We start from the raw sequence: 13,246 nt of genomic DNA, 5'->3' as shown, positions 1-13,246 counted from the left end.
GTGAGGTCTCAGGTGAATGAAATTTTGTTTTAAGGGTGAACAAGTAGGCTATCCTTACCAAAGACAACCTTGTACTACAGTAGCCACAGTTTATCCACTTATGAGGTGCCCTAGAGAAAAAGGGACCCCAGCCAACCCTTACAATAAGGGTGGAGGGAAAATTATTCTTCCTCCTCTACAGTTTCTGGTGACCAGGATGACACCTGCTGGGACACTCCACTTGCTTTAGAGCCTGCTGATGGGATCCCGGGAAAGCTGGCCGAAGCCCATAAAGGGTGAGAATTCTTACCAAAGGCAGTTCTCCTGGACCTCCACCTGTGGTGCCTGGTTGAGAGAGGAAGGTACAATTTCACAGTGTTCCTTCCATTCTAGATTCAGATTGGCAGGAGAAAAATGTTTGTAAGAATTAGATCTTTGGGGGCTTCCCTGGTGGCATAGTGGTTAAGAATCCGCCTGCCAATGCAGGGGACATGGGTTCGATCCCTGGTCCAGGAAGATCCCACATACCGCGGCGCAACCAAGCCCGTGTGCCACAACTACTGAGCCTGTGCTCTAGAGCCCTCGAGCCACAGCTACTGAGCCCATGTGCCTAGAACCCATGCTCCGCAACAAGAGAAGCCACCACAATGAGAAGCCCGCGCACCGCAATGAAGAGTAGTCCCCACTCACCGCAACTAGAGAAAGCCCGCGTGTAGCAATGAAGACCCAATGAAGCCAAAAATAAATAAATAAAATTTATTATAAAAAATAAAAGAATTAGATCTTTGAATGGTGGCTTGTGAACTTTCATTTAAGTCCCCACTGGTTCTTGGACTTTTTACTCCCAGGGACAGCTATAGCTTTCTCATTTATCTTGTTATGTCCTGAGAACTTGGCTTGGCTTTCTGCCCATCAGGGCACACAGGTTGGCAGTTCTTATGTGTGCAGGCAGCTCAGCTGTCACATTGGGGACCCCCAAAATATGGCTGGACAGAAATGTGGGTCACCAGCCACCAGGGGAATTGTCTTTCTTTCTTTTTTTTTTTTTTTTTTTTTTTTTTTGCGGTACACGGGCCTCTCACTGCTGTGGCCTCTCCCGTCGCGGAGCACAGGCTCCGGATGCGCAGGCCCAGTGGCCATGGCTCATGGGCCTAGCCGCTCCATGGCATGTGGGATCTTCCCGGACCGGGGCACGAACCCGTGTCCCCTGCATCGGCAGGCGGACTCTCAACCACTGCGCCACCAGGGAAGCCCTAAGTCTGTCTTTCTTTGATTATCTTTGGGAATGGCTCTGGATCTTGGGGCTGGGGGAGTAATATCTTTTGTACTTTCTTTGGGGATGCCTCTTGCATCCATGGTTAAACTATGGTTTTGTTTTTGAGTCATTTGATAGGGATACCTTTGGTTTAAAAGTAAAAGAAAAGTTTGTTTAGTATTGCCAGGAATAGTTACTGTTTGTCCCACCTAAAACGTGTTAATAAAATATTTAAAAGGATTTTCTTAGTGATCTTTCTGGTTAGAAGTTGGCCACTCTGGGGAGTTCCTTGATGGCCTAGTGGTTAGGATTTGGTGCTTTCACTGTGGAGGCCGGGGCTCAATCCCTGGTCGGGGAACCATCCCACATGCCATCCCGCTTGCTGCGTAGCGTGGCCAAAATGCAAAAAAAAAAAAAGAAAAAAAAGTTGGTTACTTTGGAAGCTGATATTCAGAGCCTGATAGGAACTGTTTTTAAGGGCTTCTCCACGAAGCTGAAATGAAATTATGTACCCAGAGGGAAAGAAAAACATTCTGAGGCCACTGTGGAAGAATTTACTAAAACATTCAAAAGATGCACAGCTCCAAATCTGGAACATAGGAATCTTTTAATTTTCATCTTAGTTGGAAATCTCCCTGACATAAAGAAGCAAATTGAAGATAATATAGTTGGATGGGTGGGTTCACTGGGCCTCAGTTGGCAACCCAGTTCTTTGAGGAATAAAGAACAACTACTTGTCTTACAAATCGAGTTTTGACAGGAACAGAAATGCAGCTCTAGAAACAATGAAAAGTCTGTCCTTTTTACCAATCTCAAAACCTCCTCTATTAAGCTCAGAAGGCTTACAGATATTATAAAACATCTGGATTTAGGGAATAAAAGAGTTCTTCTTGGTGGAACTTACATCCTTTTTCTGTGCCTTTGAGCTTTGAGATGTAAGCGTTCTGCATCTCGAGTATTTAGAGCCATTTCTTTGAAATGTGGACTTCAGGGAGGTGATTCTTATTAGAAGGACAAAAACAAAAGTATGTGGGGGGCGATTTGGAAACTAGGTGAAAGTTCTACTGAGTTAAATTATGGATATTCATTGACTAGATCATTTCCAAGTAAGATAAAATACTGAAACATTAATTACTGAACACAAATTTATCTACTTTTGGCATTTTATCTACTTTGGCTTCTTATTACAGAGGAACTAAAGATATTTGGGTTTATTGGTAAACGTGTTTTATGCCATATGGAAAAATTTACTGTGAGGGAGAATATACTTCTGGAAATTATGAAATGTATTTATAAATGTGCCAATCCACAGAATGCTAGTGTAACAGTCCACAGTTGCTTGCTTCTTAGTTTTCACTAGGAAGTAAGGATTCTAAGGGTTACGAATTCTAATCGTTATATGTAATTTAAAACTACTAAAATATAGGGGTGAAAGGAAACAACTGTGTGAAAAGTAGGAAGGAAAGTAGAATGTGTCTGGGGGTAAGGAAAGGTATGGAAAGACTTTATTAAAAGTCTTTTTGTCATTTGCAGAGAGTTATTGTTTTACTCTGATGCTTTCACAGAAATGCTTCTTTGTCTTTAGAGATTCATGGAAAGATCTAGAATACAGATTTCTGATAAGTTTAAGAGCATAAAAGTGAACTGGGTAAGAATTTTCAGAGCTAATGAAAAAACTGGGTTCATCCTGAACAAGAATTAATAACATATGATTAAATGAACTGATGAGGATGATTATAATGTTTTTTACAACTTTTTCTTTGAAACACTGCTGATTCCTTAATGTTTTGTTTTCCAAATTTAAGGAAACCTTTCTGTCTTAAGGCAGTTTGGTAAATTATACCTTTGTAAACAAAAGTGAAACGTTTTTTTCCCTACCTGATCCCTCCAGAATTTGGAAATTTGTTGTGTAGTCTTATTTTCATGGCAATATAGTGATTTATATAAGCCCAATAAGAATATGTTCTTATAACAGGACACAATTGGAAGCCTTGGTTATATTACCAAGGCTTTGACTAGAATGTCATATTTGAGAATATGCATAAAATCAGATATGACCGGACAGTTTTAAGGAACTAAGGCTGACTTTATGGAGGCAATAAAGCTCCTAAGAAAAACTGGCCTGGCATCTTGTTTATAGGGTTCCAAGAAACCTTACCAGGTGAGTAAGGAAGGTCACTTCCTGGCAGGCCCGAGAACCTCAGGATATCTTAGGGACCTTGAGAAGAGAGGAATTCACCCAAATCTATAGGTATTCCAGATGAAGTCTGAAATGACAAATCCTTGACTTGACTGCTTAATCTGGAGAGCCTTTAAAAGTTCAATCTAAGATCCCTTATGAAAAGTCCTAGCAAAACAGATTTAAAAAGAGCCTATATGGTCAATTACTCTTCCTACTGCACCTCTGTAAATAACCAGCCCAAGTTTTATGAGACTAGACTTATTCTGCAAACAAATTAGCCTTACTGTGATTATCTTTGATAGAAATGGGGGTGATTATAAAAAAAAATTATGTTGTAGTAGAAAATTATAATACGATCTTGTGGATATCAGATTCTAGTCCTATTCACTGTCTTTGAGCTTTTGTTATATACCTGTAAACCGGACTGGATCCTGAATTGTTCTAGTTTTCTCAAATATCTGGCTACTCTCCAAACTAAGATTTCCAGTTTTCTCCTACCCTTCTGATTTGAAATCACTAAGAACAAAGACTACCCTTGAACCTCCTTAGAAGGGACCGTACCAAGTCAGCAGTCAAACTTCAGGGCCTTAAACCTTGGGTCCGTATCTCCCAGTTAAAAAGGGCTCCTCCAGACTCTTGGAACTGTACAACTGGAGACCTAAAATTAAAATTGGCTTATGGAGGTTCCTCTCCAGAAGCAGATAGCATCTTGAGATGGACAGCTCTCCCGAGATCACGGATCAAGATCTTTATTTCCTATTTGAAACCTTTATTCGTTTTGCCTTTTCACTACTTGCTTTTTTCTCTCTGTTAATGCACGGTAAGACAATGCTTCTCTGGCAACTATCGCTGGATCTTGCTAAGGCCATACCTACAGAACAGAAGTCCCTAGGTTTTCTTGGTAAGATAATTTGAGATAGTAGAATTGCTTTAGATTACTTGTTGGCTAAACAAGGAAGAGTCTGTGCCATAGCAAATACCTCATGCTGTAGCTGGATCAACACCTCTGGTAGTGTAGCAAATGCGAGAAATTAACAAGCCACTTGGCTGAGGCAACAGGAGGCCATTAGACTAAGGTGGCTCTAGTGCTGTGTGGCCTACATAAGCAAACCAAAACCTAAGCCTGTCAATGCCTCAAAGTTATGAAATGAAAACCTAAGGACAACCAGCCACATACAGCCAACTAGGCTTTAAGCTGTAGCCAATCAATAATTTCCTTGCTTTGCTTCTGCATTTTCTCTGCAAAAGCTTCTTCCTGATCTCCCGAATGGAAGAGCACTCCTAACCTCCTCTGGTTTGTCAGCACCAGCTTCACATCGATTTTTGCTCAGATAAGCTCTTATCATTTTTAATATGCCTCAGTTTATCTTTTAACATTATGCTCAAGGCAGGGAGTGGGGCCTCAGAGTTGGGTGATACATTTCCTGGCCTATAAATGGCAATCTGCAGCACATTTGTGTACCTTCTGTGTAATGACTGAAGATTCTGGTTAGTACCTTGGAGTTCCAAGCCCTCTTTTAATTACTTTTCTATACACGTTACCTTAACTCCAAACACCTCCCATGAAAGGTGTATACTTATATTTAATTTTAATGAAACTTTTTTTTCTTTTGCATTTTGGAAATGGTTAAGGCTGAGTCTCCTAGAACATTACTGGGACAATTCAGTTTTCTTATCCCATTTCCTTCCTCTGCTCCACCCTCCACATCAAAAAAGAAAAAAAGTCAACAGGAAATTGCCTTTCATCTTCCCAGCACCAACGTTCCAGGTTTTAAACCAGAGTGTATTTTAGGCTGATGTGTGTTTTTCTGGTTTTATCTGGAAAATCTGCACATATTTATTATGCATGTTTCTTAAAAGGTAAGGGGCTTCTCAGGCTCTTAAAACCAACTCTATAATATTTTTGATTCAAGCGCTAGCAGAAGCACAGCTTAGTGGTTTGGGAAGATGGCCTCTAAGTTAACAATGGAAAAGATTATGCAATTACGTGGGCCTGGTGGTAAGGATCAAACAAACCTTCAGCAGAAGACAAAACCCAAAAGAGGGAAGGTGAGTGTTTTTCAGAGAGTTATATGTAGTTACTAACGTAATCTAGAAAACATTTTTTAGTAAACATCTGTAAGACTTTGTTTTTGGTAGGTACTTGTTGCTCTTTTAAAGCAGGGCTATCTATGATTCTGATCACAGGATGACGTGAGGCTAGCTTTGTATTGCTAGAGAGCTCTGATGCTGAGGGCTGGGTCAGATTTGAAATGTGGCAGAACAATGAGTCATTCCCAGAGGCTAGGAAAGCTGCAAAGATGCTGTCAGAGTTGAACCCTTTGAAACATGTCTTTCATACAGAAAGCTTTGAGGTATAGTGGGAAATGCAGACTTTGTTAGAATCTCAACTTTGCCATTATTTAAGCCTGCACACTCTGGGCAAGTTACCCTCTCTGAATCTGTTTCCAAACCTGTAAAATGTGGCTAATATTATTTACAAGTTTGTTGTGAGGACTGTGTATATACAGTAACTGCACATTAACAGACCTGCTGTTGGTACTTAGTTCATTAAAAATGGTTCTTATTAATCATGTGGGGCTTTATATCAAGAGCAAAGAGTTCTTAAGCCACCATTGGGATATTAGTTAAATTTTGACATCTGTACCCAATCGACTTAATAAAGCTTATACGATTTTTAACTAAAATAATTCCCTCAACCTCTGACTTTCTAACTCTTGGCCCTAAAGTTATTCAGCAAGGATGCAGCATGATTTTCCTGTCACCACTATTACCCTCACCCCACTGATAAATACAGTCCATGAAACTTTTTGGCACTTAGGGACTTAGAGTATAATACGAGCACTACCGAGATTTTATTTTCCCTGTCCTCACTCTTTGTGAAGAAATGAGTTAAGATTTGGGGAGGGTTCCCACCATTCCTTAAATTATAAGAGATCACTGTGCTTAAACTAGCACTTTATATATTTGTAGTTGCTTGATATTTTTGAATAAATGATATATATTCTTTGTATACTGTCAAATATTAAATTGCTAGACAGCAATACGAGCTGCATTCAAATTCAACAAAATGAAGTCTTTTGTATCTTCTATGCACCATTCTGTTGAGAATGATAAAGTCTGAAGAGAAGATAATGTCCTATACTTTCAAACTGGTAGATTTTCTTCTGGCCAAACATACCTACTTCTGTAGTAGTCTGGCTGTTAAAAGTAAGGCTCTGACTTGGAGGCTTGGGTCCAAATGGTGACTCTGCTAATTCCTTAGCCTTAGTTACACAAATGCAAAATGGGTCAAATTAGAGTACCTACCATATAGGGTTGTTTTTGACAACTATGTATGAAACTTTTATGCTTCCCTGTAATATTAGAAGAGTTTGTCAAGTTTACAAAAAAAAATTCCTACTGCCATCTTTATTACAACACATTGAATTCAGGAAAAATTCTTTGCAGATTTGATATCCTTTTGTTACATTGTATTCAATATTTTGTATTTATTTAGTTCTGCTCAATTTTTAATCCTTAAGAGTTTAAACTTTTTCTCCATACAGGTTTTTTTCATCCTTTATTAATTCCTAAATGCATTATTGTTTTTGTCACTATTGCAAATGTTTTCTTATTTTCTATTTTGAGGTATAGAAGCTTTTTCACTTTTTGTAAGTTGATCTTCATCTTGTAATTCTGCTGAATTTTTTATTAGTTCAGGTGGTGTTTTTATTAGTTCATGTTTTTTAATTAAAACTGTTTTATTGTGGTAAAATACATAAAATCTACAATCTTAACCATTTTTTTATGTTAACCATTTTTAAGTGTACAGTTTAGAGGTATTAAATACATTGATATTATTGTTGCCACCATCACCACCATCCATCTCTAGAACTCTTTTCATCTTGTAAAACTGAAACTCTGTACCCATTAAACAGTAGCTCCCCATTTTTTCCCCTCACCCTAGCAACCACCATTCTACTATGTCTATGAATTTGACTGCTCTAGGTACCTCATATAGGTGGAATCATACAGGATTTGTCTTTTTGTGACTGGCTTATTTTACTTAGCATAGAGTCCTCCATGCTATAGCATGTGTCAAAATCTCTTTCCTTTTTTAACACTGAATAATATTCCATGGTATGTATATACATTTTGTTTATGCATTCACCCATCAACAGACATTTGAGTTGCTTCCACCTCTTTGCTATTGAGAACCCATATAGGGTTGTTAACGAGAACTGAATGTGTTCCTGGCATATAGTAAGTACTTATGATATCTATTATTATGTTTTTATTATGGGGTAGGCATATGCTTGACTTGTTTTATATATCCATGGATGTTTCTGTGAGAATCTATGTATTTCAGGAGCTTCCGAAACAGAATGGTTTGGAGCAGTTACCTTTTTAAGAAAGATTACAATTTGATAATTGAAAAAATAAACATTTGATAAGAGTTTAAAGAATTCAGAAAAGATCCAAGCTTTCCTCCAACCAGTTTTATTAAACATAACAAAATTCTGTATACAAAGTGACCTAAACTTGCTTCAAAACATACTTCCCTTAACTAGTATTTTGATAAGTCAATTTTGATAAGTCAGAGTGTCAAAAAGCAGCTTACTCTAAAATTAATAGAAAAGTGCCTAATGCACATTACATGAATGGCCTAATTACTGGAACTCTAATAGCTCTATAAGATAATTAACATAAGGTACGATTGAGTCCCCATGACAAGCTGCTGGAGAACTGATACAAGATGTCAAGAGGCCATTTTGTGCACTGCCACTGTGATGCCATCGTGTTTCTGGATCATAATGTTCCTGAAAGGCAAAGTGGAAGATATTCAGTAAAGTGTTCCAAGTGGGAGTCGACGTAAGATTAAAGATGCTGTTTGGTTTAGGACACAACTAAAAAAATAATACTTACTTTTCTATGTATGAAAGCAATATCTAAATACAATAAAACATTTGGGAAATACAGAAAAGTATAAAATATAAAAACGAAATTAATTCTATAATCCTATCACTCAAAGACAACCACTATTAATATTTTCCTTTTTTAATATGCATGTATACCATATATACATTTTTTCTCACTTTACAGAACTGTGATCATAATGTGCATAGTTTATTTATTTATTTAAAATTTTTATTTATTTTTGGCTGTGTCAGGTCTTAGTTGCAGCACAGAGGGATCTTTCATGGCAGCACGAAGGTTCTTCATTGCGGCACACGGGCTCTCTGGTTGTGGCACGTGGGCTCAGTAGTTGCAGCGTGCAGGCTTAGTTGCTCCGCAGCATGTGGGATCTTAGTTTCCTGACCAGGGATCGAACCCGCATCCCCTGCATTGGAAGGCGGATTCTCAACCACTGGACCACCAGGGAAGTCCCTGTGCATGGTTCTGCTTTTTTCATTTACTATTATTCTGAGGACCCTCACTTGGAATGTCTTTGGTATTTCTATTACTACAGACATTGTTTCTGTTCTTTGTTTAGTCTTCCTCTGTGTTATTTATTGCTTCTTTTATCGATAGTTCATGACTCCTCTTACTCTTCATTTAAATGTCTTTGTGGTGTGAAAGCACATTAGCTTTAGAGATCAATCCATCTGCTCCTGTGGTCCAAAGGGTAGAACCTTCCTCCACGTACTTTGAGAAATCACTGATGAACACAGGGCAAGCCCCAGTCAAGTTTCCCAGGGATTGATTTTTCTGAATGAAAAGGAAAGGAAGGGATCTGCTGCCATCTACTCACCCATTATCTGATTCTAGACACACCACAGGAATATCAGTGGGGTCTGAGGTTAGCTTAGCTGCTTGCTGGGCTAAAACAGATATCACCCCAGCATGCTCATCTGACAGGGTTCCGCGGCCTGGAAGACAGAGATGATATCAGGTTGCCTGACTGTCCAAAAATGAGTATAGACGTATAGTAGAACTGAATTGAATTATTCACAAAAAGAAGGTTCAGCTCATGGTCTCTTAGGTTAGGTACTGACATAAAATGATTCTGCCCTGATACTCAGTGGTTCCATCAGTGAGAAAGCCAATAACAGCTTTTAAGTCAGTAAAAGGCCATAACACTCAATTTTCCAAGTCATTCCCATCACCATCTCTAAACACTTTCTCAAGCATATAAGGAAGCTGTAATTCAAGTCAATCTGAAAGCAAACTGAAACGAAGAAATTCATAGGTGAGACTGACAAAAACCAGTAAGGGCAAGAGACTTGTTGAAACTAATTAATTCCTCATGGAAAATCTGATTTCCTTTTACTGAGATCAACCTCAAAGGATATAAAGATCTTTACTCAGGAGTTTGGCTGTAAGATCACCTTAACGGCATGTATAAATATTCTGTGAGCAATTATTTCCACTAGAATAAACTGGTTTTTCAAATAGCAACAGAATTGGCTTTTTACTAATGTTTGTTTTAGCCTGTAGATAATAACTAAATCTTGGATGTCAGGTACAAAACGTAATTACTAAGTTTACAATATCTTTCTGTATATAAAGGCAACACAAGCCCATCTGCCTGAAACTAACTCAGGTAATAGACATGCCAGTATGGCAGAGTTGATGGATTTACTGTTGTTACATAAAACATTAACTGGACACACAGTGCAGTCTTTTGGGTGAAGTTTTCTTGAAGGAGTACATTTAGTTTTACATTTCTGCACTTGAATTTCAGTCTTTCCTTTGTGAGCCTGGCAAGTGCCTCAAAAAAAAATCTGCCTTTTTTCTTCCAACTAAACTGATTTGTGTGTAAAACCTGAGTTACAGACTACTTCCTTCAATTACCCTCCCAGCAAAAATTCAGAGCTTTAAAAAGTCCTGCAGTACAGAGGAGTAAGGAGCAAGGTGTCCTGGGTTTACTAGTTCTGACATTACTTAGCTGAAGGCTTCCATTGTTACCTTTCTGGATTTATTTTCTCATCAGTAATTGTTACCATTTATTGAGCATTATGTCTGGGTTCTGTGCTGAGTGCTTTACATATATAATTTTATAGTATTCTGATTAAGAGGCTTCTGAGCCAGACTCAAATCCTAGCTCAACTACTTACTAGCTGTATGGCCTTAGGCAAGTTAGTGAACCTCTGTGCCTCCATTTCTTTATCTGCCTAACAGGGTAGTCATGAGGATTAAATGACTTAGTATACACAAAACACTTAGAACGGTGCCTGGCACATAGTAAGAGCTCAATAAATGCAATTCCATAATAATAATTCTTATTAAGCAACAGCTCAGTAAAGAAACTGAGGCTCAGAAAGGTTCTTTTTGGTCCAAGCTGACACCACTAGTAAATGGAAGAGCAAGGGGTTGAAGCTAGGTGTGTCCAACCCTACAGCCCCCATTTTTACTACCTACTCACTCTTAAGTGAAGTTGGACTAAAAAGTAACACCACCCATCTAGCAGGGTTATTGTGAAAATCAGAGATAATGTATACAAAGCTTCACAGTCCCACCATATGGCAGAAATTCAATAAATGGTAACTGCTGTCATTATCTGAAGTCCTTTCTAGACCCAATTTAAAATGATTAAAATACTACTCTAGTAGAAATGACTCTGTAGTGCTAGAACTGCAAGGAACATTTCTACCTTTATAGAGAAGTTTCAATTTCCTAATTTTGTTATTTGGGGATGATCTCTACGCTTGCAAAAGTCCCCAGAAAGTGGCAGGGTAACAGGAAATAAAAACTAGAGAATAATAGCACACTAGGCTCCCAGTCAACATCAAATGCTGTGCAATCCACCAAAGGGTTGATGTGAGATACTTACAGCCCAAATTGAGTCCTTGTGAATCTGTGCACAGGACTCCAACAATGGATGGATTCTTCATTCTAATTCCAGGAACGCAGGAAGAAGAAAGCAAATGATGTGGGAAAATGAATTTAAATAATTATAACACAAATATGCTTTCTCTGTACCAGGCATTGTTGTAGTACTTGAAGTCAGTGTTAATCTTTTTTCACTATCGCCCACCCCTGTCCCAGGAAAAATTAAATTACAATTAACTGAATTAAATAGTTAAACCAGTTTCTCTCTCATGAGAATAAAGACCGTGCCCAGGTACTGTTGAGCTCTGGAGGGCCACAAACATTGCAATAGTTGGGATTTTGTTGCCTTCGTTAAAAATGCATATGTTAACATACTAACTCATTTGAAACAACTGTTGACAAACTCTTAAGTAACACGGGCTGCCTCCTGGAGGGGTAGTGGGAAGCTGAGGGGCACTGATGCGAGGGAGGTGTTTCCCTGTACGCCTTCTATTTTTCCAACTTTGGATTTTCCGTAGATATTACTCATTCGAAAAATTTAACGGATGCCTTTCAGCAAGTAACTGGTTACACCCGGAAGGAAATAATACGCTGTGTGTGTTTACGTTTATAAGGCAGGGCTCTGCACAAGTGGTACTTCCTTCTCCCAAACGAACCCGGTTCCTAAAACTCCCGAAGAACGACCCTGTCCGGACAATTTCAGCACGAGAGTCGGGTTTGGGCTCGGGCCGCGGAGACCCGCTCAGGAGGGAATGTGCGGAGCCCCGGCGGGATTTAATTCCGGGTCATTTCGCACCCACACCGAGGCCCCGGGACAGGGCGTCCCCAAGACGCCCGGCCGGCGCTCGCAGCTTGCGCCCTCTGTCCCGTTCAAATCCCCCAGCCGTGACCCCAGGACAGGCCTACGAGAATACTACTCACGTGTCCTCCAAGTGCTGCTCTAAAGTTGCCTCCATGCCGCCGTGAGTCGCCTTCTTCTTCGCCGCTGGTCTCGGGTGCCCCTCGGTCGTTCACATGACGCGAGAGGGCCGTGGGCAGGAACGGTGCCTCCAAAGGGACAAAATTCGTGGCGCAGCCTTCGCGTTGTGTCCAGGATGACATCTTTACGCGCCCGCCACCGCGAGCCGGGCGGAGGTTCTGCTGCCTGTGCAACAGGCGAGGGGACGGCGCGGAATGCCGCCGTGGGAGGGAGGCCTGCGGTCGTCCCTCGGAGCCGGCCTCCTGGCCTGTCCCTCTGTCTCCTCCATACAGACCTTTGGATTACAATTCCACCGACTCCAAGAAGTCGGGCCAGACCCTGTTGAAGTTTTACAACAACCCGGGCGGCCCGACGGGGTCTCATCCAGGCGGTGGGGCAGAGAGAGACAAGAGAGACACAGGACCCCGGTGAAAGGCTTACAGGGGAAAAGACTGGACACAGGGACTAGAGGACGAGATGGAACAATGCTAATAGGTATGGGGAAAGTGTCGGGATTTTAACGAAAACGTTGGTTCTTCCCCTTTGGCGAGGGCTTGGGAAAGAACGTGTCACTTGTGATAAATAAATAATCTTTAAAAAAGTTAATTATAAAAGCAGTTTTAAAAAATAAGGAAAGAAAGCCCACCCATAGCCTCTGTCCAGAGTTGACTATTAATCCCTTGGAGAATATTCTTTCAGCCAATTGTCTTTGCAGATGTATGCTTTTAATGTTGTTGTTGTTGTTTCTTTTTTAAGCAAAATTGACACACATACTGGACATACAATTCTGTAGCTGACCCTTTTCACAGAATTTAGCATAAATGTCTTTTCATGTCAGTAAGTATTCATTTACACAACCTCTGTAACACTTACAAAATAGTCCATATTATAACTGTTAATTGATTTAACCAACCCATATCAATGTGCAGTTAGGTTGCTTATAGTTTTATTGTTATTTTGGGTTCTTTGGCTATTACAAATGCTGGATGAATATCCTTATAGCCAAATATTTGTGCAGTTTAAAATTTTCCTTATGAGTTACTAGAATGGAATTATTGGGTCAAAGAATATTGACATTTTTAAGGCTTTTAAAATACACTTACAAATTGCCCCGAAG

The 13,246-nt window shown here is 39.8% G+C and overlaps 1 protein-coding gene and 1 long non-coding RNA gene across 9 annotated transcripts in view; one reads left to right on the top strand and one right to left on the bottom strand.

The window, feature by feature from the left end:
• The window catches only part of LOC109547371 (uncharacterized), a 39,338-nt gene that overhangs the window by 9,151 nt on the left and 16,941 nt on the right, over nucleotides 1–13,246 (top strand). For 4 of the 7 annotated variants that reach the window (XR_012334018.1, XR_012334017.1, XR_012334002.1 and 1 more), the window contains 2 exons: nucleotides 182–341; nucleotides 11,786–12,624. This is a non-coding gene — a long non-coding RNA (uncharacterized lncRNA). Of the gene's footprint in view, nucleotides 1–181; nucleotides 342–11,689; nucleotides 12,625–13,246 lie in introns of all 7 variants that reach the window. The other 3 variants (XR_012334007.1, XR_002173127.3, XR_012334010.1) reach the window with 3 other exon arrangements.
• Nucleotides 7,883–12,230, bottom strand: LAMTOR5 (late endosomal/lysosomal adaptor, MAPK and MTOR activator 5). Of its 2 annotated transcripts, none has more exons than XM_004318133.4 (4): nucleotides 12,093–12,230; nucleotides 11,173–11,234; nucleotides 9,151–9,268; nucleotides 7,883–8,218 (listed from the first exon to the last, which is right to left on the bottom strand). In XM_004318133.4, exons 1-4 carry the CDS (start codon nucleotides 12,125–12,127, stop codon nucleotides 8,158–8,160), a joined length of 276 nt encoding a protein of 91 aa, XP_004318181.1. In that variant the 5' UTR covers nucleotides 12,128–12,230; the 3' UTR covers nucleotides 7,883–8,157. The 2 variants fall into 2 exon arrangements, with proteins under 2 accessions (XP_004318181.1, XP_073665853.1); XM_073809752.1 differs by lacking the exon at nucleotides 12,093–12,230 and adding an exon at nucleotides 11,777–11,912.

Source organism: Tursiops truncatus, chromosome 1 (assembly GCF_011762595.2).
Source record: "Tursiops truncatus isolate mTurTru1 chromosome 1, mTurTru1.mat.Y, whole genome shotgun sequence".
NCBI lineage: Eukaryota > Metazoa > Chordata > Mammalia > Artiodactyla > Delphinidae > Tursiops > Tursiops truncatus.
This window is presented reverse-complemented; position numbering and strand designations above follow the sequence as displayed.

What these genes read in the sequence shown, in the direction of transcription:
- LAMTOR5 (XM_004318133.4), bottom strand. Translation starts at nt 12,127, where the DNA reads ATGGAGGCAACTTTAGAGCAGCACTTGGAGGACAC. An exon ending in GAGCAGCACTTGGAGGACAC is followed by an intron (nt 11,235 to 12,092) that starts GTGAGTAGTATT and finishes TCCTGGAATTAG; the next exon opens with AATGAAGAATCCATCCATTG. An exon ending in TGTCTAGAATCAGATAATGG is followed by an intron (nt 8,219 to 9,150) that starts GTGAGTAGATGG and finishes TTTGCCTTTCAG; the next exon opens with GAACATTATGATCCAGAAAC.